This window comes from Dipodomys ordii, unplaced genomic scaffold, assembly GCF_000151885.1.
Source record: "Dipodomys ordii isolate 6190 unplaced genomic scaffold, Dord_2.0 Scaffold1, whole genome shotgun sequence".
Taxonomy (NCBI): Eukaryota; Metazoa; Chordata; class Mammalia; order Rodentia; family Heteromyidae; genus Dipodomys; species Dipodomys ordii.
In genome coordinates, this window is record NW_012267217.1 from 42,271,697 (window position 1) to 42,288,408 (window position 16,712).

The window sequence follows — 16,712 nt, forward strand, 5'->3', positions numbered from 1 at the left end:
AAAAAAAGAAAAAAATATATATATATTAAAAAAAAAAAAAGCAGCTCAGAGACAGTGCTCAGGCCCTGAGGTCAAGCCCCGGGAATGGCCAAACCAAACAAACAAGAAAAAAAGAAAACACCCCCTTTTTTTTTTTGGTTATGGAGCTTGAACTCTGGCCTGGGCACTGTCCCTCAGCTCTTCAGCTCAAAGATAGAGTTCTCCACTTCAGCCACAGCACCATTTCTGGTTTTCTGGTAGTTTATTGGAGATAAGAGTTTCACAGGCTTTCCTGCCCTGGCTGCTTTGAATCACAATCCTCAGATCTCAGCCTCCTGAATAGCTAGAATTACAGGTGTGAGCCACTGGCGCCCGGCTACAAAAAAACTTTTAAAAGTGCCTCTTTCTTGTCCCCACTTATTACGAGTTGTTTGCAAATCCTTTTTTGTTGTTTTTGTTTTTGAGACCGTCTGTGTATTGCAAGCTGGCCTCAAACTGGATATCCCCTTGCCTCTACCTCCAAAGAGTTGAGATTATAAGAGTGAGCCATGCCAGGCTGAGATCTGAGGATCGCGGTTCAAAGCCAGCCCAGGCACGAAAGTCGCTGAAACTCTTCTCTCCAATAAACCACCAGAAAACCAGAAGTGGCGCTGTAGCTCAAGTGGTAGAGTGTTAGCGTTGAGCTGAAGAGCTGAGGGACAGCGCCCAGGCCCAGAGTTCAAGGCTCACGGCTGACAAAAAAAAAAAAGTGAGCCACCACACTCAAATCTCAGATCTTTTTGAACTCCTTTTTTAACTTCTATATCCACTATTGAGCCTATTGCAGTGGCCTCTTCCTGTCTCATCTCTCTGCAACGAACCTTCCCTGTTTGTTCTGGGGCTTCAACTCAGTGTCTGGGCTCTGTTCCTTGAGCTCTTTTGCTCAAAGCACTCTACCATTTTGAGCCACAGAGCTACTTCCTATTTTCCGGTGGTTAATTGGAGCTAAGTCTCATGGACTTTTCCTACATAGGCTGCATATGAACTACAATCCTCAGATCTCAGCCCCCTGAGTAGCTAGGATTACGGCATGAGCCACCAGCACCCAGCTTACTGACCATTTTTGAATGCTCTGTTCAGACAAGCTCATCTCAAATGCACCCATCCTATGGTGGAACTCATCTCCTGACATGAACAGTCCAGTGTCATTCCCCTAACCACCTGACAATTTGTATAACTTAGGCAGCTCTGCACTCCTAGTGGGAGTCTTCTGAGTGTAGAATCCAATTTTGATCCATCAAATGCCTCACTACCCTCCCCCCCCACGCATTACCACAAATTGCTGAAGAATACAAATATATATATATATATATATAAGTGTGTGTGTGTGTGTGTGTGTGTGTATGTATGTATGTATGTATAAACAAATGGAGGACCAGAAAGACAGAAAACTGGAAAGACTGCAACAGAATGCTACTAATGGACTTGACTGACTCTCAGAGCCAAGTATTAGACATCTGTCACAGGGATTTCAAATAGGAAATTTTAAATAAGACTACAAAGAAACAGGACTAAAGAGAAATTTTCTAGAAAGATAGTTCTGAGAAAGGGATAAAATTACACCACCTAACATTTATTTATTTATTTATTTATTTTGGGTCCGGTCATGGGGCCTGAACTCTGGGCCTGGGCGCTATCCCTCAGCTCTTCAGCTCAAGGCTAGCTCTCTACCACTTGAGCCACAGCACCACTTCTGGCTTTTTTTCTTTTTGCTTATGTGGTACTGAGGAATGGAACCCAGGGCCTCATGCATGCAAGGCAAGCACTCTACCACTGAGCCACCTTCCCAGCCCCACCACCTAACATTTAGATCTACATATTTTTAAAGTACAAACCAAGAAAATAAGTAGGCTTCTTAAGAATAATGGCTTATCAGTGAAGTCAAGGCAATGTAAATGAAAGTTTATCATCTTCTAAACTATTTTATTTATTTTTTTGTCAGTTGTGGGGCTTGGATTCTGGGCCTGGGTACTGTCCCTCAGATCTTCAGCACAAGGCTAGTGTTCTACCACTTGAGCCACAGTATCACTCCCAATTCTCTGGTGGTTTATTGGGAGATGAGTCTCACAGACATTCCTGCCTGGGCTGGCTTTGAACCATGATCCTCAGATCTCAGCCACCTGAGTAGCTAGTATTACAAATGTGAGCCACCAGCACCGGCTATTTTTTTTTCTTTTTTCTTTTTTTGGTCAGTCGTGGGCCTGAATTCTGGGCCTGCGCGCTGTCCCTCAGCTCTTCAGCTCAAGGCTAGCACTCTACCACTTGAGCCACAACACCACTTTGGGCTTTTTCTGCTTACGTGGAGCTGAGGAATCAAACCCAGGGCCTCATGCATGCAAGGCAAGCACTCTACTACTGAGCCACCTTCTCAGCCCATATTTTTTTCTTTTTTGAGTCAGTGTTTCACTACACATCTCAGGTTGTGTGCTCAATACACAATCCTCCTGGGATTATAACATGCACCAACACACCTACCTACACTAGTTTTTGCCTTCATGTGTCAATCCACAGGATCCCAGAACTACCCTTCTAAAGATGTCCACTCAGTTCAATTTCAAAAGCAGAGAGAACGATGGAGCTATGTTAGTGATGACCATTTTCCTAGTACTTACAGATATATCTGCTTCTGGTCTCAAATTCATTTCTTTTAGGGAAGCAAAACCATTTCAGAATATCTTAAATATACTAGAAACCAAGGAAAACAAATTTAAATACCATAAACACACATATCCCACTCCATGAGATGAACATGTAACTGGGTAGCTGCAATTTTTGTTTGGAAATTTTTTATAGTCTTTATGTATATCACAAGAGTTTACACTAAGGATTTTCTTGGCAACAGGAAAGTTCTAATCTATATTAAAATAAGAATTCCCAGTGATGACAAGTTTTGCAGGCTTGGTTTGTTTTTGATGGAGCTGGGGATCAAACCAGTGCCAGTAATCTAATTCCAATTTATGCCCTGAGCCCAGCGTTTTGGTTTTTAAACTTCAGTTAACTGGGAGAGAGTGAGGAGAAGGGTCGACAGTGTCCAAATAGAAATATACCCATTACCTCACTTATATAACTGTAACCCCTCTGTATATCACCTTTTTAATAAGTTTTTTAAAAAGGGGAAAAATCCTTCAGTTGTATAACATAAAATTGTTCTATGAAGACAGAAGAGCTTTTGGTGAAATAAAAAATTTCCATTAAAACACATAATTTCAAAAAACAAGTTCTGTTGAGCTTGGATGTCACCTTAGATACTATTTGGTTGAGCTACAGCTACAATAATTTAAAATCACTGTTAATCCATAAATGTGTCGGCTTAAGAGTTATTGATAAAATGTAAGACTTGCTGGGTGCCAGTGGCTCACCCTGTAATTCTAGCTACTCAGGAGGCTACGATTTTAGGATTGTGGTTCAAAGCCAGCCTGGACAGGAAAGTCCATGAGACCTAACTCCAATCAACTACCAGAAAATTTGAAGTGGCACTGTGGCTAAAGTGGTAGAGCACTCGCCTTGAACTGAAGAGCTCAGGGACAGCACCCATGCCCAGAGTTCAAGCCCCATGACCCAAACCAAACCAAACCAAAAAGCAAAATGAAAAAGTACTTTATTTAAATAAAGGGTAAAATACCTACCCTGGATTAGCAACCTCCACGAAAACACAGGCAAAAGAAATGATACAAGAAGGATACTTCACAGCAAGATTTATTAATACATCCAAAAGAAAGAAAGAAAAATCGTTTTGTCACACTATATACAGATAATACATACAGTGTTTTATACACATATTACATCCGTTTTTACACAAGAAAAATATACATAAAAATGTAAACTTTTGTATACAAAAACCCTTAAACAAATTAAACAAGGACCAGATAACAAAAGGAGACCAATCCATTATTATTTCATCAAATTTTTTTAAAACAGTAATACAGTACATTCATTGAGAGATATATGGAAAATGCGAGCTATCTTTTTGTTTAAAGGGAAATTACAAACCAAAAGTCCATCCTTGATATTCTTTCTAGCAACAAACACCACACCCAATGTCTTAGACAGGTTTTTCCACCAGATATGGGGCTTTTACCAAAGCCTGCCCGTCACCTGTTCCACTGTGTGCAGAAACAAGTGGCTCCCAGTTTTTGTGCATATAACTAAATATGAACAGAGGAGAAAGGTGTTGGTTTGTAAGTTTCCTTTAAGCAACGATGTAGTTTTAAGGTATGGCATGTACTCAACACACTCTTGTGCCAAGGCGAATGAGAACACTGAAAAAGAAGGGCTTTGAGAGCTGCTAGTCCTTGCTACCGTGCAGTTACTTTGTTAGAAGACATTTTGAAAGCTGTCCAATCTGTCTGTCATTTGTGGTTCCAAATAAGCTACCTCACCTTCGATTTCCCACTGTAACTTGGTTTCAACTTACTCTTTAGTACTCTAATTAGTCCCACACAATTGCCAAAGGCTTTTTGTAAAAGGCTGCTTCTGATATCAAGTTCCAGCTAAGGTGCTCAGTAAAACCATTCTAACCCCAGCCTCTGTTTTAGTCTTTAGGACTACCCTCATTCCATGGTTTCCCGGTGCCTACAGTTTAGGGGAGTCCATACCTATTTCCCCTCTCTGCCAAGTTCCTCAGATGCAATCTGCTGCCACCTCATCATGAAGTCAAAGCTATTAGTTCTCCCCCTCCACCCGCTTAATGTTCTTGCATTCAGCATGTCAAACTGATATACTAATGAAAATCACCTGAAGCTCAGGGGAATCAAACTTTTGTCAAGTATATGCAATTTGAAATTGTCTTTTAAAAATGATTGGGAAGACCTTTAACTAAATAAATGCAAATGTGCTCAAGACAGCTTCATGAGAGCTGTCTTCTTTCAAAGTTGAATTTTGAACAAGGCAGAATAACAATTAGGTGATATATTTCCCTGCAGCAAGAGAGTAGTTAACTTCCCCCAGGCAAAATGATCTCAATGATCATTATTTATTAATGAAAGGAAGAGGCAAATTGGTGAACTGCTGGGGTTGAGAAGATAGTGGATGACACTCACTAATGGAAGTACTTAGACCACGTTATGGCTGAAATAAACAGGCTGGGTGGTGGCACACGCCTCCATTTCAGAGAGGAAAAATGCAAAAAAAATTCCTCAATGAATCTGTTCCTCACAAATGGCATTAAAAAAATGACAGTCTCCCTTTCAGCTAAGCAAAGGTAACAATAAAGGGAAAAGAAAGATAAATAAATAATGTATGGATGTCTTTAGATGACACTTTTATATGTTCTTTAAATAAATTTTGATAATGTAGCTTTATATCATTACATACAGCTGCTGTTGCAGTGAATATTCCAGTAGGGGGCAGCATTTTGCTAAATGTAAAAGATTGCCATTTAGAACTCATCCATATACACGTGTATATACAGGTATATCAACACTATTTATATACATAGATATCTAGAGGGCAACCTTTCATTGCCTTTGAGTATCTGTATGTCCACTCCCACAATATATACTGGAGACATACTGTGTGAGCACATACGACAAGTATATGTACACATGCTGTCACATGTATATATACACTTCTGTCTGTGTGTGCATAAGAGCTTTAAAGGCACAATATATAGGGATGCAAGTTTTCTAGAGCTGCAGCAAAGTTAAAACTTACAACTGAGAAAAGTCAAAATGAAATATAGCAGAATTCACTTCACAAGAATTAGTTTCATTGTGACTAAAATGACTCAGTTACAGGATTCAAGAGGCTTTCATGTGACTTGGTATGCTTTTCATTAAAATGTGGCTCAACCACAGAACAAATCAAGCTAGCTAAGTGATAATTTAATGGCAATAAGTGTGAAAATCAATCTAACACTATCATAAAATCCTAATTTCAATTATATGTTCAATTTAAGTAAATGTCCAAAAATTAGGGAACATTTTTCAAAATTAACAGTTTGGATGTTTGCATTCTTTTTGCTTAAAATTACTACCCAATTTTCAGGATAGTTATTTAAAAAATATTACTGAGGGCTGGGAATGTGGCTCAGTGGTAGAGTGCCTGCCTAGCATGCATGAAGCCCTGGGTTTGATTCCTCAGTACCACATAAACAGAAAAAGCTGGAAGTGGTGCTGTGGCTCAAGTGGTAGAGCACAGAGAGGCTCAGGGACAGCCCAGGCCCTGAGTTCAAACCCCAGGACTGGCAAAAATAAAAATAATTTTAAAATATTACTGATACATATTTTCTGGGAAAAATCTCAGAGACAAAACATCTTTCAAAGAAACAACTGAAAAGTAAATGTCTTTTAAGCCAAATACTACATAGAAAGCATAATAGGTGTGAAAAAATATAATGCAGAGCTGGTGGTGTAGCTCAGCAGTAGAGTACTTCGCCATCATGTACAAGGCCTGGGTTTAATCCTCAGCACCTCAAAACAAAGGGAAACTCTGCAGGGTTGTTTCTGTTTTTGTTTAAGTGAGAGAGAGTAACCATAGATGGACAGTAGTGGAACTGATGGGTAAGAATAGCCAGGTATTCATTTATGATAGCAGTAAATAAGACAATGCAAAAGGGCTTTCCGTATGCTCCAATGATGTACTCTAGACCCTCACCTCCTCCTCTGCTTACAGAAGAATCCAGAATTTTCCATAGGCATATAATCTTGCTTAACAAAGGTTGTTTACCTATTACACACACACATTTTTTAGGGAAATATATGTATATAGCATTATCTATACACACATATGCATACGTGTATCTATAGACTTATACAAATGTATAAATAAACATAATACTTTTCAATCTTTCCGTTGACAAGGCAAGTTCACATTCAGCAAAGTGCCACCACATCCCATATACACATCTCTGTACAGATTTACACAAAGGGGTCAGTTTCCACCCTCCAATCAGGGGGAATATTTTCTAGCACATCCCACTAACCAGCCACTGAAGGGAGAAATGGCACCAATACAGACTCCCTTCTTTCATTTGCATGCATATGTACAAGAAATATGCAGATTTCTTAAAATCCAAAAGCAAAAGTGAATGAAACTGGGAGGTGCTTAAAAAATACAAGTGTAAAAAAGAACAACATACAAAGCTTTCCTAGGTCTTGACTATATCTAAGATAAGGTAAATGAGAGCTCAATGACAATTTCAGATTTTCTGATTATCAGAAAATACTATTATCAGATGTTCTGATGTATCAAAGCATATGGTTTTTATATTGAAAAAATGTGATTAGAGCACTTAACTCTATAGTTTGACTGTATTAAGCAACCTGATAATCCAGTAATGCAGGTAGAGCAAAATGGCAACTGAAAACTCAAAATATAGGAATGTTTTGTTTGTTTGTTTGCTTAATTCCACATGAATTGGATCAAAGTCAAGGGTAGTCTTAATTTTTCCTACAGCCAAAAGATGGGAGCAGGAGCATTCTAGCTTTATAACTAATGGCACAACTGAGTAAAATTTATTAAAATGTGTTTTGGAACTGATATCACCTCAGCTTTGAAATATGCATGGTGAAATGATCCCCACCAACTCCTTAAACAAAGCAGCCCCTTCAAAGTTTCTTTATAAAAGGCCTATAACTTTTCTTACCTTTACCCAGATCAATAGCACTTATTATTTAGAATATGAAGAAAATTATTATTAGCATAAAAAAGGGTCAACAGATCTCTGGTCCCATCACCCAAACGGACGAACATTGTTCCTGTTCGGATCTGTTTGTTCTGTCTCTCCCTCTCCCATTTTAATGCTCAAAATGGAGAGGCTGGTCTTAGAATCTGCTATTTTTCATGTCACTTTAAAAACAGAATAAGTTAACCCAAAGATTAAAATAAAATGCACATGATATCAGAACTAGCCTTTTAACATAACATAATGAAAAATTTGGTGTAGTTATACAAGAGACTATGAGAAAGAAACTCTCATATCCTCACCTAAATAAATCATATTTCTACAATACATTCGGTCCCATTCCTCTACTTTTACATAAGCACACATTCATATCTCTCACACACGTGCCCCCAATGTATATTTTTGCATGTGTATAAAAAAACACAGACATCTACATGCACACAAGTAATTTAATTCTATTTTTAAGTCACAGTGGGAATTCCTTAGTGAGGAGGGATAAAAAAGTTCCTGAATAAGACACTGAGAACATCTAGACTTCTTATTTTCTCTATTTTACTTCCCAACTTACAGAATAAACTGTAAATTAAAGAATAAATCCATAGGAAATAAAAGAGGTCTTAAAAACTTAGTTTACAAATTCCAGCTACAGTAGTTGGAGTTTTACTTGATCTATGTAATTCTACTTACCCTGTAACTAAGCTTCTAGCCATCTTAAGTGTAAACCACAGATCATTTACTAAAGAACATGATTCTCAACAGTTCTATGGACAATAATAAATGGTCTAAAGGTGTTCTACATTTTGAGGCCCCAGGATATCCTTTTATTTTATATATCTGCAAGGTAGCAAAGGATAGCTATGCACCTTGACACGGCAGAGATCCAGTGTAAAAAGGTGCTTCACTAGTTTGTTTTGTTAAAAGAAAAAAGCAAAACAAACAAAAAGCTCATATATAATTTTTTTAGCTATTAAACACATAGGCAACATAATTCATTACACTCAATACAGCTTTAGTATAAAACTTATAATTTATGAGGTGATGTTAATAGCATAAATTAATATACCTTTTCTCTTAAAATCTACAATAAGTATTCTGAAAGCTCATTGGGGAAGGAAATTCTTAAATAAAAGTTTTAAAGCTGTGCGTGATGGGAAAGGATTCTGCACACTGAAGCTGAGATGAGAGCCTGAAGTAGAAAGGAAAAAAGTCCTAGGTGAGACACTGCAGGCTACAAAACCGAAATGTTTTCTCTTCTTACGCTCTCTTCAATGATGAGTCACCTTTAGTTTCTTTGAAAACTATTTTTTTTTAATTTTAAAAACTGCCCTAATTTCCGCAAGGAATCCCTGAGACATACTCAATACTATACAGTGAAGAGCTATCACTGCTTAGAAGAATGCAAACAATGTCATCAAGTGTCAAGCTTTCCACCATGTTCACTCTAACCCACTGGAACCAACTGTACCTTAACCAAATGGGTTGGTTGGAGTCATTCTGGGGGAAATCGGTCTGTTCCCCAAGAAAAAGAAATGGTGTGGCCTTTGTCTGCATTGGAGCCTTCTGCACTGCACATTGGAAAGTTTTCCATGGGGAACTTTGGGTGCATATAGAGCTTACTTCAGTGGTCCCCAGCTTTAAACAAACAAACAAAAAGTGAACGCAGGGGATTCTATTAATCCTCAGCCATAGTCAGTACAGATCATGTGTGTGCTCACACATACCTCAGTACTGGGTGGACAAGAGCACGCAGGTAGGGGGGAGGAAGGAGAGCTGTGCTGCCAGAAGGAGCTCACTACAAGTCAGATAGAGTTTTTCTCTTAGAATACCTAAGCTTGAGATTGCTCAAAAATTCTTAGATATATGCTCAAATTACCCAAACATTTCTGATATTCAAGAACAGAAGATAAAGTTATATCAAATTTGCTCCCTCCCTGAAATGCCACAGCTCCTTTTATTAGCTCTATATCACAGCTGAGGGGAAAGCTAACTAAATAAACATGAAAGGATCCCTATGACCCACAATTATAGCAGTAATGACACTGGTTATTAGAGATTTAATTGTTCATATGTGTTGTGTTTTCTCTCCTGTACTGGGAAAAAAAAGTTTAAATATGTATGTGTTCATCACAGGTAGTCTATTACAAAGCTTTTGAAGACAGAATTTAAAATGTTTATTTAATCTATTCAACATGATTTTAGTTCTCTCCAATTAAGATAGAGCAAAGTTTAAAAGATCAAGATATTATCAAATTATTTTACTTTTCTACAGAACGCCAATGAAGATCCCATTACTTTTAATTTATTGAGGGGGAAAAACACCTATAGTCATTTGTGAATTAATAAAAATATGTGCATACACATATATAATCTATTAAATATATTTGGAAAAAATCCTTAGAACAATGTATTTGTGATGAAAGAGATTCAAATTAAGACTATTCAGAATAACTATTTTCTTTCAAGGCATTGTCTAAACTGTCTCATTAAACTGGAAGGTTCTGTTGGCCATTCAGCAAAAGATTCTATTATTCTACATAGACCAAATTAAGAATAGAACTTAATTTAAAGAAAGTTAGGCTAAAAAAAAAAGGATGCAGTTGGAAACTTGACATCTACAATGTTTTAATGAATCTCAAATCTATTCAATAGCATTAATATCCTTCTGGTTTTGCAGTATCACCCCACAACCACTTTTTGAACCTTTTGAAGTTAGAGAAAAGGCATCACTCTCCTTCAGACATTCTAACGAAGCCTATCAACCATTCCCTAGATGCTAGAACACAGGAGAGGGCAGACAGGACCAATGAACTGACAGTCAGCGATTCACCTCCATGTGCTCGAATTCTAGTGCCAAATTTATGGAAGTACATGCTGCTACAGGTCAACAGAAGTGTTAAAAAAAAATAAAAGTTGTGAGCAGCACAGACTGGTGTCCTTCCTAAAGAACTATCTTTTCGCTATAAATTGTAATCATGAATTGAAGACAAAACTCTGTTAAAGCCTTTGTATAAGTTACAGAAAATGATGATTTCCCTAACTTCTAGGTAAAAGATTGGGCTGACTTATATAAATCTTGGGCTGGAGGCATGGCTCAAGTGGTAGAGCACCTGATGGCAAGCCAAGGCCCTGAGTTCAAACCCCAGTACCGCCAAAACAGAAAAGAAAATCTTACAGTTATTTGGCAAAACTAAAGGATTAGCATTCTCAAGTCTTATCATAAAATTGGTAACATCACTTTTAAAGAAAATAAATCACTTTCCAACTTGCTATTTGCTTTTCATAAAATAATAATCTCAAAAGAGGAACACCAGATATACTACAATGTCTGCCAACACGGAACTGCTCAGGAAGTCATTTATAAAGCAGGTGTGTTCTCTAGTCTTATTATAGAAAATCATCTTTTGCTGTATAAGCTTTGTAATGACAATTAGGAATATTTCCATTGCATAGCCTGTCACTTGGTGGGTTAAGTGTAATTGCTATTTACTGTCCTGAATTGTTTACTAGCTAGATAAACCTACTCAGAAGTGAAAATTGCTAAACCATTTGTACAGAGGGCAAAACAATGTCTTAAGTACTTTTATTAAAGTAGCATTAACAGTTAAGGGAGAGAAAGCCCATCTTTTCTTCGGATGCTATCGATCACAGTCCACAAATATCAGATCCTAAGAGCACAGAAAACATCCGTTAACTGCAGCAACTTTGAAAAATAAATCACAGTAACACGATCTAACTGGCCTTTATGTATGGTCCCAAAGAACTGCAGAAACAGAATGAGCCTTCTCTGCAACTGTTTCTCATGCACTGAACACTAGAATAAAAACTAGTTTTTACTAGTTTTAGGACCTCATACAGGATTTGTTTTTGATTCCAGTATTGCCTTACAATAACATAAGTGCTATTTTAAAGGACACTAATTTTCGTATTTTTGGAGTAAAATACACTTTGTTCCTTTCTTTGCAGATAATAGCCCACCCAATGCTAACAGATCAGAACTGCCCCCAATAACTGGAAGAAAAACATAATGATATCTCTGGGTTTATAAAATGTTTCTTCTCTCTTCCAACAAGGACTCACAGCAAGGGCAGAGCACACTGCAAGTTTGGATACTTGTCTTGAAGCAGTTGAAAAGAGGAAAGTGTGTTTCTGCGAATTTCTCAACCCTAGGCTGGCTGGTACTTCCTAAGATGGCCCCTTGCTCAACTGTCATCATGGGCATCTAAACAAAAGGGATTTAATCAACATTTTTGGTGTGAAGCTGTAACTGGCAACATTCCTGATCACTTCGTGCCTCCTTACTAGAAAGCAGAGAAGGGCTTTTAAATGCACATCAAACAGAAAATTGCAAACAATAAAATGTGCAACTTACTGCAAACTCAGTTTTGACACCTAAGGAATTTTAAACAGCTAACATGAGAGACAAATACCCAGAAAAAATTCAAATAAACTACCCATGACCTTCCCTTCGCTGTCAAAGAAGAGCTGATTAGGAAGTGCATGTGCTGCTCTGCTACAACCTTTAATTAGTACACAGTGGAAACAAAACAAAATCACTGGGAATGCAGCTCAGCAGAGGAAAGGACACTAGAGCAGAGGCAACTATTCATCATCATTTTACTGACAAAGGTTCACAGGCGAGAAATATTCAAATGAGCTGTTTTTACTATTCAGAATAGAAATTTATGGTGATACCAAATATAATTTTGCTTTGTGACATAATTTAGAAATTTATCAATCTGCAAAAGGCAAAGCTATTAAAAATAAATCTTCCAATTAATTATCATGATTTAAAAAAAAGTAAATATATTACAAACGTATTTTTGGCCCTCCCCCCAAAAAAACTTCAATAAATACAAAATAGGGAGTATTATGATTTCATACAGTCATGTGACATTCCCTCCAATATCTTAGGCACGAGGTATCTGCATAGTGCCTGCTGATTACCATCATTCCTTAAAAAAGCAGAGGAGAAAACCTTTGAAAAGAAGAAACTGGTTAAAACTAGCATGAGCATAAAGAATACACACAGGAAAATGGGAAAGCATTCAAACCTTTACCTATTAGAAAGGAATTGAGAGCAAATCATCCCTGATAAATGAGTTACTATACCACATCATTTACTCATCTTTTAAAACATGTATTTAAATTAGAACAGACTCAGGTATGAATAGCCAGCAAATGGTATCTTACACGACAGTGAACTTCTCAGGAAAAGCAGAGCAGAGATGCTTTTTAAATCTAGCGCAATCCTTCTTGTGAGGGCAAGGCAGACAGAAAGAAACCTCACATATATTATCTCATAGCCATCGGCTTACTAAACTCCCAATAGGATTTTTAACCTTAAAATCTTGATACTTTAAAATAATTTTTTTCAAAATCGTTTCCAGATTGACTTAAGCCTAACTTAGATTCTTTAAAAAAATACCAAAGGTAGGTAAAATTTACGTCAATTTCCACATTCTGCTTTGAGAGAAACTTTAAAATGTGTATCCTTCAGATATTATACATCACTCCACAACTGGCACACTGAATCTACAAGGGTCTTCAACATTTTACAATCTTACCAAAGAATCACTACTGTAAACATGAATTTCGAACGCAAAAGATGGACCAAGGAGTTCACAGATATCATCTTTCAAACCTATCTGACCTATCCTGCTTTTTCACATCAAAATAGTTTCTTCAATTACACCTTGCAAATGTGTTCCATGAGCAAGGGACATAGAAACGAATGCACATCTGAAAAGGCAAAATGACCCCTAGACCCCCCCAAACCTCGAGAGCCCTGAAGTCACTGCAGGTGAGCTTTCCAGGCATTCCCAGACAGGGACATGACTGCAGCTTCTCCTGTCTCATTTCTTCACAACTACCTTTGAGCAGAAAAGGGTTGTGCTATTTATTCACATGACCAGACCCTCCCTATTAGGAAACTTGAATGAACTCAGTGGGAAAGCATGACCAACCTTATGAAGGTGGTGTGAGATGTAGGGAAGAAAAGAGCTCATTTCAGGGGTAAACAAACAACAAAGCAAGGGGACAGTTACTTCCTGCACTGCACAAAACACACACATGGGTGCACACACACTCACAGGCGGTCAATGACGTCTCTTTTTCTTCTTAACCATTTCACAAATTAGGAATGGCATCCTGGCCTCACTGTGGTGTTTGGCAGTTGCTGCTAGGTCAGGCCTTGAGCTGCCTCCACCACCCGCTACCTCCTACACAGGAACTCAGTTAACAGGATCATTCTCTGGAGAGCCACCTATGTAAAAACCTGGCTACAGAATGGAAAGCACTGATCTGCACACTAGGAAATAGTAAAGGGCACTGGTAATCTGAGGTATCTTCCACTTCTAGGACTTGCTGCAAAAAAAATCCATCCTATCCAGTCACTGTGCTGAACCACCACGGAAACCACCGGCCGAGAGGACCTGCCAGGAGGGAATGAGCACCAGTGCTAAGGAGCACATGTGAACACTGAAGTGAGGTCCACTGCACGGCCACGTGTTGAGCTGGAACGGGGAGCCCCTCTAATCCCCATCCGTCTCTTTTAAATCTTCTTTAGGAAAAGGGGGGAGGGGCAAAGGAGGAAACGAAGATAGAAAACAGGCTCCCCACCTTCCTGCCTGCACAGATGCACTCAGTTGGGAGAAGGAAAGGGAGGAGATGCATTATTGGTACTTGTCGCCGTGGCACCTGTTACTGTGAAGCCTGTAGGAGGGGCTATGGAGCTGTGGCTGGGCTGCAGGTCCTTAGGAATGCCACTGTGAGAACTCAGCTGGTGGCCGAAGGCTGCGCTGAACTGAGGGAGTTGCTGTTTCGGAGAGGTGGAGGCCATGAGTTCAGCGGAAGGCTCCATGCCACTGAAGCTGGTCTGCGGTAACCCCGGAAGCACACTGGAGCTGCTGGGGGTCACGGTGGCGAAGGCAGGCTGTGTGGTCTCTGAGTTCGACGTGGTGGGTGGTGTGGAGAGGGAAGTGGAAAGAAGATGTCCATCTGCGCCGAGAAGGTTGCTAAAGGGAGAGGGATCTCCAAGGTTGACAGGGAGATTACCCCAGTGAGTTCTGGGGTTTACCACTCCTCCAAGTGGCACCTCGAGTTGGGTTGGGAGCAAGTGCTGTGCCATGATGGGCATCTCTGCTGAAAAGGTAGCTGCCATAGTATCAGCAGAGTACGATGTTGTATGGGGAGAGGTGATATGGTCACTGTAGGGAGACGGCACGTGCTCGCTGTCATAATGGCTTCCATGGGGCGAGGAGTGTGAATGATCACTGCTGTATTGCTGTCGTGAGGTGATTAGGTCATCTGCCTTGCTCAGCAGCTGGGCAGGATGTGGCCTCTGTGAGGCATGGCTGCCGTCATGAAGTCCATGAAACTGTCCTGGGAAGGCTCTCTCCCCAAGTGCACTCTGGCTGATCAGAGTGGCAGAAGTAAGGCCAACACTGGCAGGGGCAGAAAACTGCCCCTGGATCTGCCCTGCCAGGGGTGTAGGTGGGTTAGACAAGGTAGCAGAACGGAGCAGGTTCTCATCCAGCTCTAGACTAGAAAAATTATCAGGTACTATTCGCCCATTCAATAGCTCCCCTAGGTCTGTGTTCACTTCTCGGCTCAAGGACTGGATTCCTGAAGCTCCAGTGCCTGTGGAGAACACTCCCAGTCCTCGGTCAGACAACTCCTGGACTGGCACACCATCTGACTGGGTAAGTACCCCAATGGTACTCAGGCACTCAAGAGAAGTTACAGCCTGCAAAGCCCGTTCAAGCTCCTCGGCCTCTTCAGTCGTTGGGAGGAGGTCTCCATTCTTTCCTGGGTCAACAAAAACCAGCAAGAATGATGCATGATATATATTACAAAAAACAAACAAACAAACAAAAACATACATTTGAATTATTTCAAATAACTGATCAGATAAAAGTCTCTTGAAAAATTTCTAAGAACTGAACTAAAAGGAAAAGTAAGCAAAATATTCATCTTCAGAACATGTATCTGTGCTAAAACTTGAACCACCACCATTAGTTTATTGAAGATATTCTCAAAACTATCTTATCAACTGATAAATTCCTAGGAAGTCTAAGGCTTACCAACTTAAAAACTCATGCTGATTATATCTGAATATACCTGTTTGTACCTAAAATATTAATGTCACTGAGATAGAAAACAAGGCTGTATAGGACAGGTACACCTAACTTTGTCTATACCTAGACTTCCCAGCTAGAGGTCAATTAGGGAACACTTGAACATACCACCACCAAATACACTGTTCTGGTTGTGACTTATCTTTCAAAATGCTTATGTTACACCTTACTCTCTAATCCTTCCCTTCCAGCCTAATTTCCATAAAATAGAAGCCCATGAACTGACTTTGATTTCATCTCCATTATTAAAAAAAATTAGTTATTAGAGCCAGGTGCTGGTGGCTTATGCCTACAATCCCAGCCATTCAGGAGGCTGAGATGGAACTATCATGAATATCTCCAAATAAGCAGCAAAAAGCCGGAAGTGGAGACACAGCAAGTGGTAGACTACCAGTGTAAGTGAAAAAGCCAAGTGGGAGTATGAAGCCCTGAGTTCGAGCACCAGTAGTGGCCCCACCCTGAAAAAAGGCAACCAGGGTACTGTGGCACATACCTGTAATCCCAGGTACTCACCAGCTCGAGGAAGAAGTTCTCCCATCTCAACCAATAAGCTGGGTAAGGTGATATGTGCCTCTAATCCTAGCTAAGCAGGAGGCATAACTGAGAAAATCAGAGTCTGGGCTAACCAGGGCAAAAACTCAGGATTTTATTTAAAAAAAAAAAAACTACAACAGGAAGGATTGGGAAGTTGGCTCAAGTGGTAGAGCAAGCACCAAGCTTAGCAAGCATGAAGTCCTGAGTTCAAACCTCAAGGTGCTCCCTTCCCAATTTTTCTTTGTAACTAAAGAAACTAAGTTTTTTGTTTTTAAAAAAAAGAGGGGGACTGGGAGTTAGTGGCTCAGTGGTAGAGCGCTTGCCTTTCATGCCTGAGGCCCTGGGTTCGATTCCTCAGCACCACATAAGCAAAAAGAAAAAAGCCAGAAGTGGCGCTGTGG

General features: G+C 39.5%; 1 protein-coding gene across 1 annotated transcript in view; it reads right to left on the reverse strand.

Annotated features, from left to right (window-relative positions):
- Window positions 1-9,388: 9,388 nt before the first annotated feature.
- Ino80d (INO80 complex subunit D) overlaps window positions 9,389-16,712 on the reverse strand; it is a 58,412-nt gene continuing 51,088 nt past the window's right edge. The window contains exons 11-12 of the mRNA XM_013016192.1: window positions 16,291-16,360; window positions 9,389-15,448 (exon numbers count right to left, since the gene is read on the reverse strand). Coding sequence (XP_012871646.1) covers window positions 14,283-15,448; window positions 16,291-16,360 — 1,236 coding nt within the window. The 3' untranslated portion in view covers window positions 9,389-14,282. The remainder of the gene's footprint in view (window positions 15,449-16,290; window positions 16,361-16,712) is intronic.